Consider the following 17,384-nt stretch of genomic DNA (forward strand, 5'->3'; position numbering starts at 1 on the left):
TTACTGCCGACACCCTCTGCACTCTTTTGGGGGGTTTCTACATGTATCCGCATTTAACAGAACAGGTTCTGTCGTCATCTATGGAATCAACTGATGTCAGTGCAAAAAGAGTGCATTCTTTGATGTTATAGTGGGATCTTGGCCCTCAGCTCAGTCGGCACAGACGTTACCTTGTCAGGCTGCGTTCCCGCTTTGCTTATTTGGTGAAGTTGGCCTCTGTAAGTGCACATGGAATTGAAGAGTGAAGAGATTCTAAGAGCGGCGGCTGTCATGTGCGTGTCATACTAAAACACAGCATTGTTTGAAGACCAAACCATGCTCCCTATGCATATTTAAGCATGGCACAATGTTCTACAACACCCTACAGGCTCTTTGCAGCCAGGAAATATCTGTTTTTAAAGGTGATTCGTCATGATTCGATTCGTGTCGAATCAAATTTTTTCTAAAAATGCGGCGAATCAGGTCGAACCGAATTTTAACAAATTCACCCATCTCTAGTAGTAACACACAAAAACGTCGCCAGTTTTGGAATAAATTCTTCTTTACTTTTACCTACCTGGATCTGGAGTGCTACTTCATTTTTGGATTTTATGCATACATGGGTTCTTACCCCGAACTCTGGGGCCTCTGCGCTCCCCCATTGTAGGGGTACTCTGGACATTGTGCTGCTGTGGACCTTCTTTTTCTATGCATCACTTGTTGGCTAGATCCCCACAGTGATACAGTTCCACTCATAATTCATATTAATAGACAACTGCCGATTATGTTGTTATGAGGGAAGAACTGGTTACTACTTTTCATGGTTATTCTCCTACATCACCGAATATTGAGACATGTTGATTTACAGTAGATTAGATATGCTTCTATACGATTTTCTCCTATAAGAGCTTTTGCTTAAAACCCATAGTATTCATTACTCATAATATAATTGGATTTACATAAATACTGTATTTATGCATGTCAGTACATGCCAATACATTACAGGGTTTACAGCTAGTAGACCTAATGCACAAAAAATACATTTATGTAATACATATCTTAAAATAAATGTCACAAGTGTAAATGACACTATAGTGTAAATAACATATTTGTTACCTATAGAACACAGTAAGCATATTAGTTATGGCCAGCTGTAAATGGATATAATGCAAAAGATTTTTTCTTAATTTAATCCATAATAAAAGTAAACCTACTAGTTCCTTTCAATATCTACAGCTTGTCTTGCAAATAACAAGGTCAACCGCCAGGTCAACATGAATGGCTGTGCATGTGGGAAGATAAAAAAATAGATATTTGGTCATCCGAACAAGTACAGCACCCACATGTCCAGCAATAAAAGAATGTATTTTCTCTATGACCATTTGTAAACATGTAGTTTGATGAATTACTTTTATTGTAATTCTTATTTGTTGTTTGTTTTCTCCTGTATTTAGGGCATTATATTGAAAGAAGTCGAGGGAACAATAAAAAAGATACTTCATGATTTACAGATGAAATATGACTTTCAGCTTTCTAAATGCACAGCAGTCGACCTAGAAATGACAGTTGAGGCAAAGCTTCAACTATCCGAAATAGCACAGCAAAAGCAGCACATTGCAGAAAGGTAAGCGTAACACGATGGAGAGGATTGGGAATAAGGCTGGAAACTCACAGGTCAGAATTGCTGTGGAATGTTGAACCGCAGAAGAAAACAGACAGAAAACACTGGATTCTGCTATGGTTTCAAGCCACAATTCTGTGGTAGCAGAAAAATCCACATTGCATTGCAGTATATTGGGATTTGAATGCATCTGAATTTTAATCCTCTAGTGATATTTACACTACTTACTTCACAATTGTATGTAGTTCTATTGCTGTTTTATTAGCTTTTATAACTGGCCATTGAAAAATTCCAGAGTTTGGACCAGGACTCTCTAAGCAGAAACTTCATGATTCCTCTAGTGCTGTGAGATGCTGTGTGCTGACTATGGGGCAGATTTATAAAAAGTGTCCTAAGGTTAGACAGTGCAGAGTTAGACTGGACAGCCTTATACTGCACCAGATTTATAAAAGTGTCCAGTGCTGAATGATAAATCTGTCCTAGTATAAGACTGTCTAGTTGTACTCTGAACCTCCTATTAGTTGGCTTACTTTATGCCAGAAAATTAAGACACAATTCTGTTGGGTTAGCAGTATTTATGGCGCCCCGATCTTTTTGCCACAAGGCCATGCCCCCTTTTCTTAGACCACTCCCCTTTTGTCAAGCAAGTCGTAGGAGAGACAGGAAACTGTCTAAAACCATTTAAAAGTGTACAGGGGTTATCTACACTTCAATTTAGCTTCTGAACACTCACTAGTATCTGACACAGAAAAAGAGAGATGAAACAGATGAGAGATGGTGAGAATGATAAGAAACAATGACGCACTCCAGCACTGCTATCTCACCTATAACACACACAGCCAGCTCTGCTATATGCCTTTCTCCCCGGATAAAGACCTTATCTAGTCTGTGCTGGTCTTGTAATTCATGGGAATGGGCAGGAGGCAGAGAGCACTGCATTGTGCAAACAAGAGAAGCTATTCATGAGAAGAATCCGAAAATAGTCAGAAGATTTACTGTCCAATCCAGGGGCAACAAAAATTGTAGGTTAGAATTATATTTGTGAAATGCTCTATTTTTGTTAGATAATATTCTATTTTGTTATCCTGAGTTTAATTAAGAATTTCGTTCACAAACAATGCTCCATTGTTACTATTATTACATGAAAATGCCCCTTTATGACATCAGAATGCCTTTTTATGGCATTTATGACAAAGGCCGTTATGAGATCACAATGCCCTAGTATTACATGAAAATAAAAATAAGAATACAATACCAATTATGTTATAATATGAGGATTTTAAGATCCCCACCTTTGTGGGCCCTTCAAACCCTGTCCAACGCTGGTGACATCTCAGTGCTCATTTTTGATATTACAATGATCTTTTTTTGTATCATATTGTCTCTATATCACAATATCACACTGTCCCATCACAATGCCCTATTATGACATTGCAATTTCCACTTGTGTCATCCCTGTTCCCTTCTTTGACATCTAAATACCCCATTGTTATATCTTAGTGCCCTTCTATAAGATCACAATGACCAATATTCTTTTGAATTTTTATATTAATTTCAGCATTGCCATGTCATTTTCTGTGCTGAAGATACTCCAGGAAGCCAAACTATTTGCAGCTAAACCAAAACCTGATCATAAAGATGGTGAAGTAAGTACTGAGAGAAATGGCCAGTTACACATTTTCTCTCCTCGTTAAGACTCATTTGATGCTCTTTTAAACATATTACCTTATATGCTCTTAATATATGTATATATCAATTCTATACGGATCCCCCATATACTTTATACGTATTCCGCATGATTCAACCGGGTCTAGCTGTGCAGTTTGCCTCTGTAGCACGAGTACTGTAGGTATGGGAAAGTCAACACATTGTAAACAATTTGGAATAAGTTCCTGTAGGCCAGTAGTGGGCCAGTACAGATATATTAAGGTCACATTGGAAATGTGACAAAGGTAAGTAGATAAATAAACAGTACAGCTATGTTCCTAGTGTTACAAGTATGGAGGATCCAGATCATGCAATTGAAACAATGGGGGTCATTTACTAAGGGCCCGATTCGCGTTTTTCCGCCATGTTAATCGAATATTGCCGATTTGTGCCGATTTGCCCTGAATTGCCCCGGGATTTTGGCACACGCGATCGGATTGTGGCGCACCGACGCTGGCATGCACGTGACGGAAATTGGGGGGGGGGGGGGCGTGGCCGAACGAAAACCTGACGGATTAGGAAAAAACGCCGCATTTAAAAAAAAAAAAAAAGGGTTGCGCTTACCGTCACTCGTTCCGGCTTGGTGAAGATCAGTGTATTCCGGGGAACTTCAGCGCAGCAACGCCACCTGGTGGACGTCGGAGGAACTGCCTTAGTGAATCCCGGCCGGACCCGAATCCTCTGCAGAGAACGTGCCGCTGTATCGCGAATGGACCAGGTAAGTAAATCTGCCCCAATATGTGCAAGGAAGTAGACAAGGAGAAAAAATATTTTCCTTTCAAAATTTGTACTTTCGTGAAGTACAGTACAGAATGAAAGACAATGTTATAAGGTGTACATCTATATCTATATATCTATAATAGTGAAAACCAGGAACCCTGGCATTCAAAAGCAATGCAGCACTACATTTACTTATCATGTTTTACCACTGGTTATTGGGATAGTATGTATAAGCTGCATTTCAGATGTTAAATATGGATGGTAAATGTATGGATAACCATTACCTATCTTGGATATGACAATAGCTTTGTGAGACAGTTTTATTAAAGGGGTTTTAGGTGAATATCTATACTGGAATATGTTCAAAACATAAAGGACACTTTTCTTTTGTAATGTGTCATTTCTTTTAAATCTGTTTAGATTCCTACTGTCTGTCTAATCACATGACATCTCCTGGTCTTGATTTTTCCACTTCCGGGGATGTCACATCCAGCTCTTCCTTGTATGCTGTCACATAGCTGCAGACATCACAGGCTGAGCGGAGCCTGAACGGGTGTACATGTCAGCTCTGCCCTGTAACTTCTCAACTACAACTACATTATAAAGCAGGTCAGGGAGAAAGGAAGGGTATTAAATGATCTGCCTCCCAGGCTGGCACCAATGTGCAAAGAGGAAGAACAATGGTCTTTAGCTATGTCAGTGTCTTCTGGATCTGCAGTCGGTGCGTGAGAAAGGGCGATGAACAGGTCATGTTGATATAGAGGGAAACAGAAAAGGATACTGTGCTGACTGACTGAAAGGGTTTTCTAGCTGGGAATCCCACAAAGGAGATTAGTAAAATGAGGGCTGGTAAAACATCTGGTGGAGGGAGTAGATTGTGGTGAAAAGAGTATTACTTTATTGTCTTGGCTAAACTGAAATGCGCTGTGACAGGGAGGAGGAGCTCACTACAAACAGCCTGGTGTGCAAGTTTTCATGGGATTTGTAGTCTCAACATTTAATTAAGCACTGCATTACTATGTATGCTGAGATCATGGCAACAGGTTTGGTGAAATTGTATAATGTTGTGTGCAAGGGCATGTTATTTATTTATTTTTTTCTTTCTCAGTGATAACTTTGAAAACTACCTTAATCAATAATTGTATATCATGTTCCCTAAAATATATGCTGTATAACCTAAAACAGTGCACATATTCGTGGAAACATTCTTTGTAATAGTATAGCTTACCATAAAACATTCTATAATTTACTTCAAGATATGAACACTTTGAAATGTAGCTTTTTTGCTTAGATAAAAATATGGTGCCTAGTATATATCTACTTACAGTGGTAATTTAGCTGTTGTATTCAACAACGACAAATTCTTCAAGTGTTTTTTTTTTTTAATCGGTAGATTGTCCACCCTATCAAGTGTAGAGGATAGGCCATTTCTGCACGCCGCCTATTCATTCACTGTTAGGATTCTGTGTCATTGTCTCATAAGATAGCTACTTGCTATCAGACTCTGGCTTTACTCATATATGGACTGGGCTAGTAGCAAATTCCCTTACCCAAGCTTGTCTTCACATATATGAGGCTAGCTGTTCTTCCCCTACTAAGTGATAAAGAGAGCACTAAAGAAGACATACAACATTCTACCTTTCTTAGTGATAAAGGGTACATCATTTTAGGTACAGTAAGTCCCTTGATAGTATCCGTATAATATTCTTCTTGCTTGTTTTTCGGGCTCTTATATCTGACTATATTCAGCTAAGAACTGTGTTCCAGAACAAAGACTTCCTACAGAAAAATACCATCTTGACATTCAGCAGTGAAAGCTTTGACTTTCCAAGAACACAGAATCACATTCTGTACTCTATTGTATGAGATCCCTGTGTAGCTTAGTCAGGAGAGCCATACTTATTTTCCGTTTCACGGCACTGGTTTAGTTTTTATTCATGCTAGTCATTACATTATCTGGAATGCATTTGTCATATCTCACTTGTTTCTCTTACCTACTATAAATTTCACAATATTAACTTACTTATTAATCATATAAGATTTAATAAGAATAGTGTTATGTTACAAAAATGGGATGAGTACTATAAAGTTCCTGATAATACATTTGCCACATTTTCAGACTAAAGATAGATCATGTACTCATCACCAGCTATAGGCGAGGGCACATGGGTGGAACCACTGCAGAATCTATAGCATATCAAGCAATTGCGCTTATGGTAGAAACCAGATGCAACTGGATCCTACGGTTTAGCAGCATAGACAAAGATTCTACCTACCCATTAGGGAAATTTACTATGCCATTTCCACCAGTTTTATAGTGGAGAAGGAATGTTCATCCCCCTTCCACACTAGGTCAGAGCATTTTCCTGCCATACTTACTACAGTCTCTGTCGGAAAACCGTCAGAGAATATTGGTGAAATTGCTGGCATTTCAGACCTGTTCTAAATGGGTCCAACCTGGTGGAGATTGCATCCTGATCTTCTAAAAGGCAGGAGTCTCTTAGTAGATCTGATCAGCAGAGCACCTGTGGATGGATTTTAAGACTGGCATTTAAAACACGAATCTTAATAGATTTTCCCCAGGGTGTCTCCATCCATAAGTAGGTTTAGATTTGTGCCAGAATTCATGGCTTTAGTTTTTCTAAATCTGTCTATAAAATGAAAGCCACAACAATTCTCGCCACTTGGGTAGCAGAGTGCAAAGTATTGTAACTGGTGTGAATTAATTACTCAATGTGGATCTCTGTAACAAAATTCTTATTGACATAATGTATACACTTTGCTTTTTTTAAGATCAAACAGGAGATTTGGAAAGTAAATCCAAGTGAATCGGAAGCCAGAGAGCGTCTGAGCATAAAGACATGGTTAAAATGTCGACTGGCCTTTGTGGTCTCTCTTACCAAGCAAATATGTGGTATTGCACTTCATGGTATGGACATTTATTCCTTTGCTAATAGCTGAATAAACAGAAGCTTTATGTTGTATCTAAGACAATCAATGTAGTTGATTTTGTAGTTTTACTTCTTATACTAGTTTGCCAATATCCAATTATTCCAAACACATTTGAGGGTACAGGCAGCCCCCAACTTAAGAACACCCAAGTTACAGAGAACTCCTAGTTGCATAAGGACCTCTCTATCCACTGGTGATACTCTCTGGATGCTGAAAATTTACTGACCTCAAACCACAGGCTACAATGCTCAGCCGTAAGAGTTATCAAAGGTCTTGACAGTTTGTTTTAGACTGGAATATTTACAGTCTATGGACATTTTTCATAATTTAATCCATACAGGATATACTCGAGTATAAACCAAGTTTTTAAGCACAACAAATCTGCTGAAAAAACCTAACTTGGCTTATACTGGAGTCTATGAAAAAAAAAACGTCTGTCTTCATCTCCGGCACCATCTTCAGCTTCCCGCATGGTCAAATCCCATGTCAGCCACTTGCCGAACTCATATAGTGTGTGCCGCCATTGGTACACACTATGATATCAGCAAACGGCTGACATCATGGTATGTACGACGGGGCCATGCAGGGAGCTGAAGACAGAGCTGTAGACAGGAGAGGACCTGCGGGGTCGTCAGAAAGGTGAGTACAGAGTTTTCAGGGTTTTTTAGGCTGGGCAGGGGGATGCTAGCTATATACTAAGGGGGCAGGCACTGGCTATATACTGGGGGACAGGTACTGGCTATACAAAGAGGGGCAGGCACTGGCTATATACTAGGGGTAGACACTGGCTGTATACTGGGGGCAGGCACTGTCTTTATACTGGGGGGCAGGCACTGGCTATACACAAGGGGGTAGACACTTGCTTTATACAAGGGGGCTACTGGCTATATACAAGGGGCAGGCACTGGCTATATACTAGGGGGCGAGCGCTATATACTAGGGGGCACTAGCTGGCTATATACTGGGGAGCTGGTGGCTTTATACTGGGGAGCTGCTGGCTATATACTGGGGGGCATGTGCTAGCTGGCTATATACTGGGGAGGGTGTGACCAATGCATTTCCCTCCCTAGGCTTATACTCAAGCCAATAGATTTTCCCTATTTTTTGTGTTAAAATTAGGTGCCTCGGCTCATACTCGGGTATATAGGGTATTTTGTATCAATATTTGGAAGCCAAAACCAGAAATGGGTTCAAAACACAGAAGATATACAAATCTTCCCACTATGATGTGTAGCCAGTTTCACACTAGAGCCTCAACATTTGTAGTAGAAAGTACATACCGACCAGAATATTGTAGTGGGAAGTACCGTTGCATCTTGTATGCGTTTTGTATGTCCATTTTTCACAGCCAATATGCCTCAGTCTGGCATCCAATTTTCACAGATACTAAACTATAGTCTATGAGTAAATATAAAAGGACAGCACACAGCTGTGAGCATCTACCATTAGACCTTACCCAAGGTTCTTTGTAAGGAGTGAACATTTCTTCTCCATAGCTCCTGCACAAAGGTCCTGATCCTTCTCACTGGGCACACATTGTTTTGACACACATACTAGATTATTTCTTCTTAAAATAGAATCAATGATGATTTCCAACAGAATTTTGTTTCTGCTTGTACAACAATATATATCAGATAGTGCTAACTTCCAAGGATGTTTACTACTTGATATTCCTCAACCTCCTCATGCTACTGCTTGACAGCTCCCTGCCATCAGTGTTACCCTTTACTGTCAGTGTGCATGTGTATTGACAGATGTTTTGTTAGTAAAACAAGATTGATGGTAAGATAACATTTCTATACATTGCATTCCTAGATCAGGATGTGCTTGACGCTTCAGCAATAATAACTGAGGGAATTTTGGAGGCAGAAACCTTCAATGATGCTGAGACCCAGGCTCAGTTCATGCTGCAAGCGGCGTTTCTTGATATTCAAGAGGGACACCCGAGGAAAGGAGTTCAGCTCATGCTGAAGGTACATTACCTACTCGCACAGAATATTTGCTCAAATGTAAAGTGTTTTTTGGAAGTGTTGAAAATAATGACTACAAACCATACCAGCAATGTTCAGTCTGACTGAGCTAACAAGGGTGATACAGAACAGTATCTTTGTCATATAATGGGCTTATTTTTCAGTATTGTATCCTATGAGACATTTCTGTGCACCTGTGTTTCCCTGCTTACCCTTAATTTCATTACAGCATTCATTCAGTCAGCCTCCCACATTCCTTATGAAAATGATGCATACATCCTTCCTGCTGCATACTCCTGGCATTGCAGGTGGCTTTCAGCTGTCTACTATGCCATGTATCTAGCAGTAAGATGTGAATAATAGGACCACAAACAGTCTCAATTTTACAGAAGTTTTGGAAAACAAAACCCATATCCCAGTTACTTAACAATGTGTATTATAGAGAATCATATTGATTACATATATTTTTTACATTTGATATCTATTTTTTATGTTGTATAAAAAATAAAAGAAGAATACAAACCACAACTGAAAAGTTGTATGTGCAGCAAATACATTAGCAGTGACTTTGATGTAAGTGTCTCATTCCTCTGCAAAAAGAACTGAGAGTAGAACAGTTTTGTATTTATAGCCTAAATTATGCCTGAAGAATGATAGATGATTTTGCCCTCTTTCTAATATTAGGCAAATATTGTTATGATTCTGGAATTCTGCATCATCATAGAAAACATATTTAATATACTCCTGAGATTTCAACTCGTGAAAGCTGCAGAATATACAAACAACTATTTTGGGCGACTGTTAATTTTGTTTTTATACGATTTAAGGAATATTCTTAGTACTACTAATGTTTTCTGTGATATATTATCCTTCTGAAAATGTTATTGTAATAAACAGCAGTAGTGATTATAGATGGTGCTGCCTGAATACAAATAAAGGTCATTCCTGTAAAGCGGTGGTCTGCAAGTCACATAGCATGCTGGGACTTGTAGCTTTACAGCAGCTGGAGAGCCACCGACTACTGGCACTTACAATAAAGTAATATGTAAAATAATTGGGGAAGATAAAAAAAAGAAAAACATTTAAAAAAACACCATTTATTCAGGCTGAATTTTTTTTACATGTAAGGCAATGTTCACATGGGTTCCAATTTAATACATTTACAGTGGTTGCGATGCAAATCTGTTGACTTAAAATAGGTCTATCATAGGTTATTATTTTCTGTTTGCCAGGCAGGCTTGATTTATCAGATACACAATTTTTCTTGCTAAAAGCAATGAAAGCCAAGGATATTGGAACCATGTCATTAGTGTGAACATTTTGTAATTTAAAAATTAAAGCTGGGGTTTACAATTTGTCATATATTGGTACAAAGAAAATTTGCAAATAAAAATCCTAGATATAAAGGTTGTCATTCTGGAGCACTTTTACTTACGCGGCCGCTTGAGTTCACGAGGTCCGGATTGTCCACCGATCAGGCAGTCTGGCACGATTCACTAAGATCATGCACCTGATATCCTGCATGTGTCACTCCCCTGCTCAGGTCCACTGGAGCTCACCATCTTCCTCCTGTTGCATGTAAGTGCTTGGCTTGTGACACAATTTTGAAGTTAAATCCCGCGGTTTGTCCGAATCCGTCAGATTGATCAACGGCCCGCCCCTTGCCGCATGAAAGCTGGCGCGATTGCGACACAATCCGATCGCTTGCGACACAATCGCCTTCTAAATACCTGTCCCAGCGGCGCAATCCCCAAAAACACGGAAATGCGGCCGCGGGGCCCTTACTATATAAGCCCCTCTGTGTATGTAACTCCTGTGGAAGCACATGAGTCTCCACTGTAAAAGACTGTAGCCAAACCTTCTGTAGTTTAAACTTGCAGTTATATAATCATTCACCTATCCTTTAATTCTTGGTATTCTACCAAATATTTTCGTAACAAGTATGGGACTGATGTAAGGAAGTATAATTGAAAAGTGGAGACAGAGGGTGTATATACAAATCCAAAGGATATATTTAATAAAGTCTACACCAACAAGTTAATTTTATGGAAAATTTAAGCAAAATTCCTTTTTATCTCTATGCAAATAAGCTTCTCAGTGCAACAGGGAGGCAGTCATGCTTGATGTTGCACCTTTCTAAACCTTATTTCTGCAAGAGATGTGAACTATTGCGTTTAGGGGCAATAATAGAACTGGAATTTTCACTAAAATGATGGATCGCTGGAAAGCAAAAAAGTTCTTTCTGGAAAGTTGAATAGTAACGTGGAAACTGACTTTATTGTAACAATAAAATTGGTTGCAAATTGCAGACATTCTCTTTAACCCCTTTGTGACCGATGGTCATTGGTGCCTGAATGTCCAAGTCAATTTTTGCAGTTCTCTTCTGCTCATCTTTAAATTATATTATTGTTGCAAACGCTTTACATATCATGACAATTTTTACTGTTTCATGACGTAAGACTTAAATTTGATGAATGCATTTACAAGTTTTTCATTCATAAATGTGATAGCTGTCTACATCTAGCAGGCTAATATCTCTGATCTTGTATTGTGCCATTGTATTTAACAAGCCCTGTGGTTTTGGAAGCCACATGCTCTGTAAAAGACAACTTTCATACCTGACCATTCATTTTATAAAGCTTTTGTCTATTTTAACAGAATATCATCCACTTGCTGCAAGGAAAGTGTTTCTTGTCTCCTGTGGCATACTTAACATTGGCTCAGAGCTTGATTCTTTCCGCTGACCTAATGGAAAATAATGAAGGCCAGAAATTGTTTTGGACAAAGCAGTTGAACAATTACAAGTTGGCTCATAAACTCATCACCAAACAGGTAAGTGTATACATGGATTTATTTTATTCTGCACAGTTACAGTAAAAAAAACTTCACAATTCATTTGATTACTTTAAAAAGTAACACACAGTCAAAAAATGTTAGTGCTCTACACCATATAGCATCCTTAGTTGTAAATACCAATGAACAGTCTCACCACCTTCTCTTAGGTTACAAATAGAAGATCTCCTAGGCTACTTTAAAAATTAAAGTTATCAGATCAGTTTCAAAATGCAAGGAGCCCCCTACCAATCAGCAATTATTATGGGGATACATTTTAATGGAGCATTATGAGCAGGAAACCTTAAAGACACCGAATTGTGTGAGACAACCCCTATATATGTCAATTTTACATAAACTTTACCTGGGCAAGTACTATACGGGTGACCCTATTAGGGTCTTATACATATCCTGGCAAAGTTTTGTGATAGTAACCAATCCCTTAAAGTCTGTTATATACATTATGGTGTCCAAGTTTAAATATCTATGTTAGATACTCTTTTTTTAAATGACAATGGAGAATTTGAATATTTTCAGGCATACAGATGTCAAATATTTACACCAAAATTAGCAACTTTTTCTGTAACCTTTTCTGAAAAGGTTTACTTCCAATTTATTATATATAAACTACTTTTAGATTAACTATTATAAAATGCTTCTTTTATGAAAAAGTAATATGGAGATGTTACATACCATATATACTCGAGTATAAGCCTAGTTGTTCCGCACAAAAAATGTGCTGAAAACCCAAACTCGGCTTATACTCGAGTAAAAAAAATATATGTTTTACCAGGTTTTTGTGGTAAAATTAGGGGCCTCGGCTTATACTTGGGTCAGCTTATACTCGAGTATATACGGTAGCTTAAAATTAGACTAGAGTATATGAAATGTAGAATAGTACAAACAACAAAGCCTTTGACTCAATGAGAAAAGTAAAAATAATCTGCATTGACTGGAATTGTAGATTTTATTTATGTCAAAGAAAAACATGGTAATCACTTTTCATATTTGTTTCAGCTCATGTGTCTTGGGGAAATCATTGAAGATACTGTGAATCCATCATGTAGACCATCTCTTAATAACATTTTCTTACCCCAAATGTGTTTACTGGCAAAAGTGCAAATGCGAATAGGTAGGTATTACATATCTAAAGTATGCAGACTTTCAAGAATGTCATATATGTGTTTTGTGTATGTTTTAGTTTTTTTTTACTATTTATCTGAAGACCATGGTTGACTGTATAAAAATAGGTATAACTATCAATATCAATCCTGCCGTCTTAGTGACTACAAAATGATCAATGAGCTTATATTAGTCGACCAAGATTAAAATAGTAATTATTTCAAGTTCTATAAAGGGCAAAGGAAACAAAATGATGAACATATAAAGATTTATTCATTTCTGCTTTTATCCCTGTTAAAACTGTTAATTAATTTACTAACAGAGATCTGCCATTGCAGCCAGCCAAGGCTAACACTTCCTTTTCCCACTGGTTACAATAAAAAGCGATGGACATTTTTTTCTTTGCCATATTTTCTTATTTTTTTATTGTTTAGTTTAAAAAAAAGTACTTGTTCAACATAAATATGTTTTAGTACTAAATATGCAAGAAGCTGTCCTGGCTTCCTTCATTGGTGATACAAACCCAAGATCTCCAGTATATTACTGAAATATATTTATTTCTTAGGCTATATTCACATGATTGAGCTGATTCTCTGTGGAAAACAGGTGTTTTAATGATTTTCATGGCTAGGTGTCATCCATCCTATAGTCACTAGGGGAGATTTACAGAGACTGGTGCATTGTTATCCTCATATCCACGACCTGGCAAGCAAAACATGAGAGTTGCGTTCTTAGTAATTTCGGTCCAGAACTTGTTTTGGAACGAAATCTACACCAGATAAGACCAGGCTTAGATTTCAGCTATAACCTGTACCAACATCCTGGCAGTAAATTTGGCGGGCCATGGCATCCCTGCCCTATGATGCACCACACCCACTTTTTAAAGCAAAAACAAATGGCAAGAAAGGTGCAATCAGAAAACTGGCGTGCAAGGCATGATAAATTCCCTCCATGAGTGATCAATGAAAAACAGATACTACTAGGACATGCTATACTTTTTAACAACTGTGTGAATTGATCGATAAAAATATTGCATGTCTGCTATCTGTAAAAAACAAACATTTGATTCTGATGGCAGCAGCAGGATTTGTGACTTCTTCTGAACTTTTAGTTTATTTTTTATGCTCCCGCATTCTTACTCATGCTTTGTTAAATTCATATTCCCATACAAGTATGGCGTTAACACATTCTGATTAATATCTTCTGCACTTTGAAATATTGAACAATAATGAAATGGAAATGATCATTATCTTGTTGTCGTACAATGAGTAATAGTGCGATTCTTTCATTTGTTGTTGTTTCATTATCAGCCCTTACACTCCTTTCCATGCCCATCATCTAGAATGGGAATTTGCGCACACCTCCAATGTTAGCTTTTGTCTGTACCAAATAACACTGAATTACTGTTTCCTCTTTGTTACATATTATAATTTAGAAAACTCCTTTCTATTCTAATTATATATTTACTACAATGGTCATGCATCTAGGAGTGAAGAGATTTGTATAAGCCCATTTACGCTTTTTCATTATGTTCATTTACTCTCCATCTTTTGAAAGCTACAACTTTTCGATCTTTCCATTTACCTAAGTATATGAGGGCTTATTATACTTATACTATACTATATACTATACTTATACTTATAATATATCCCGTGCAGTGTATTAGGAAGCTGGAAAAAAATTTCAAAATGCAATGGAACTGTTGAAAAAACTCAGTTACACCATATTCTTTCAGGCTTTACAGCTTTGACTTTGCAGTCCACATGACACATTTCCTTTAAAGAAGTATTTCAGGAATATAGATACCTTATACAAAAAACCCATGATGCTATAAATAAATGAATATAAAAAAACTCAAGATCTCACAAAATGGAGTTTAAATAGTTTGATTTTATGATTCACAAAATGTTATGCGCTTCCTAAAGTAGGTGGAGTTATCAAGATGGCCTCCAGCGGAAAACACAAGCCCCCTGATCCTTTAGTTCTCAGTAACTCCTCCTCTCTCTTATGCTCTGCTCCCAGTGATGATGTAACAGACTTTCTTGCTCTACCATAGCCATAGATGTCATTACCATAGTAATAATGTGTAACTGCTATCACTGCAATTTACCTCACTGAAATGACATCTCACCACAACACTGGTCGTACTAAATGCTCTGCAAGCAACCGACTACAGCCAAACATAGAGATGATCACAGGACCTGGACTGGCAGGTGCAGGACATGTGATGTGGACATGTGACCAGCAGCCATCTTCAGTTCTGTGCCTTCTCCGTGCGGAGGAAATCAACGGACTGATTAAAGGGCCGGTAACATTTTCATTCTTCATTACAGTGTATGTCAGCAGCATTTTTCTGCTAAGGGGAGCAAAATTTTAAATAACTTACATATTAGCTAATATTTAAAAGACCAATTTGTATAGGAATTATGCTTATTCCTGGAAAACCCCTTTAAGTCAGTCAGATTATGTAGTACCCATGTATGTAACTTTGTCACATGTCACTAACTAAATTTAACCCCTTAATGACCGCCCTATCGGGTTTTTTACGGCAGTCATTAAGGGTACTTCTTCTGACGCGTACGCCTTTCTACGGCGCCGCGTCAGAAGAAGATTTAGGGACATCGGGTCAGTATAGTGCCGGCATCGGGCTGTGAAAAACTGCTGTGCTTACCGGGGGATCCGATCCTGCCGCTGCCCCGGGTCCCGACGAGTGACCCGAGGCTGTCGGCTCCTCTTCTCGCCGGGTCCTGCCTTCCTGGCAGAACCCAGCTGTAAGTAATTATCTTTTTATAATATAATTAAATAAATAAATAAAATAAAATCCCATAATCTCCCCAGTAACACATAAAATGCAAATACAGTAAATAAAACACAAAAACATACATATTTGGTATCACCACGTCCGTATTAATCTGTACAATAAATCTAAATCAATATTGAACCCGCTCGGTGAACTACGTAAAAAAAAAACTCGGAAAACTTCCCATAATATACAATTTTTCATCAAACACCATCACAAAAAATGTTCTAAAAAGTGATCAAAAAAAGTTACGTTACCTAATATGATACGACTGAAAAGAACAACTGTTTTCGCAAAAAATAAGCCCTCAACCAGATCTGACAACAGAAAAATACAGAAGTTATGGTCCTGAAAAGTTGTCAATAGTAAAAACAATGCGATTTTCTCCAATATTGGTTTTGCTCAGGAAAATTGAGCAAAAATAAGAAAAACTATATAAATGGGGTATAATAACCACAATCGTAGTGAACCAGAGAATAAAGATAAAATATTATTTTTACATTACGGTGAGCGGGGGAAAAAAAATGCTAACAATCCAAAATAAAAATTGATGATTTTGTTTGTGTCCCCCTTGAAATAGTTAATAAAATCTCATGAATAAGCTTTAGACTCCCAAAATAAATTATCTATACATTGTATCTCATCCCATAAAAAATAAGCCCTAATATGTTTGTATTACCAAAAAAAATAAAAATTTATAGGTCGTACAATGTGACAATACAAATCTGCTGTGAATGGCGCCCGTACAGAAGTTTACCACCACATATGGGGGATCAGTACACTCAGGAGGAATTGGGCATCAAGCGTTGCAGTGCGTTTCATCGTTAAATTAATTCTGAAAATGTCAGTTTTGGCCTAAATGAATGTATTTTCCAAAAAAATTCTATAGTTTCTAAATCGCAAGTCCATATTTTTTAACCCATGTGAAACACTTAAAGGGTTAATAGACTTAATAGAAGTTGTTTTACATATGTTGAGGGGTGAAGTTTCTATAGTGGGGTAAAACTTATCACTTAAATTTTATAACTAACATGAAGTGCAATGTGTCAAAGTTATAACCAATTATCGTGAGACTTGTCAGATTTGAAAAATCGAGTCTGGTCATTGAGCTGAAAACTAGTGTTGGTGATAAGGGGTTAAGTACTTCAGTGTTCAGAGCTGAGTAAGATGTCATTTTTTATGTGGCCAGCGGACCTTTCGTTTACACAATTTTTGGGACTGTACAAGGTTTTAGACATTTGGACATTTGTTTCTGTTAGAGGGTTCACCCTACCGCAAAAGATTGTTTTTATATTTAGGAATACTGGGATATGTTTATGATCTAGTTGAATTATTTATTATTTTGTGCATTCTAGTACAAGGGGAGTGATTTGATTTATTAGTAACTTTTTAAGGTCCCTTAGCGTTCAAGCACCTATCGTCTTATGGCTCATACAATATTTGCAATACAATTGTATTGCAGGATTTTGCAAATGTATGGTTATGTAAGACTCCTGGCTGTAATAGCAATCGATTGGTGACCCTTACGATGACATAATAGGGAAAGATGAGTGGTAATCGGTGACCCAAGTGCTTTGGTTTACAGAAGAGCAGACACCTGCCCTGTATGCATAGAGCTGAGCCTTCGATCTCTCTCAATACAAGGTTAGAGACTGTACACCGCATATGCACAGCACACGTC

The 17,384-nt window shown here is 37.8% G+C and overlaps 1 protein-coding gene across 3 annotated transcripts in view; it reads left to right on the top strand.

Moving 5' to 3' along the window:
* CFAP54 (cilia and flagella associated protein 54) overlaps nucleotides 1–17,384 on the top strand; it is a 218,521-nt gene that overhangs the window by 169,030 nt on the left and 32,107 nt on the right. For all 3 annotated transcript variants that reach the window (XM_072146463.1, XM_072146461.1, XM_072146462.1), the window contains exons 52-57: nucleotides 1,434–1,603; nucleotides 3,159–3,246; nucleotides 6,821–6,956; nucleotides 8,795–8,952; nucleotides 11,608–11,781; nucleotides 12,799–12,913. In XM_072146463.1, the coding sequence (XP_072002564.1) occupies nucleotides 1,434–1,603; nucleotides 3,159–3,246; nucleotides 6,821–6,956; nucleotides 8,795–8,952; nucleotides 11,608–11,781; nucleotides 12,799–12,913 (841 nt within the window). The remainder of the gene's footprint in view (nucleotides 1–1,433; nucleotides 1,604–3,158; nucleotides 3,247–6,820; nucleotides 6,957–8,794; nucleotides 8,953–11,607; nucleotides 11,782–12,798; nucleotides 12,914–17,384) is intronic.

The sequence above is a fragment of the Engystomops pustulosus genome, chromosome 4, assembly GCF_040894005.1.
Source record: "Engystomops pustulosus chromosome 4, aEngPut4.maternal, whole genome shotgun sequence".
In the NCBI taxonomy this organism is placed as follows: Eukaryota; Metazoa; Chordata; class Amphibia; order Anura; family Leptodactylidae; genus Engystomops; species Engystomops pustulosus.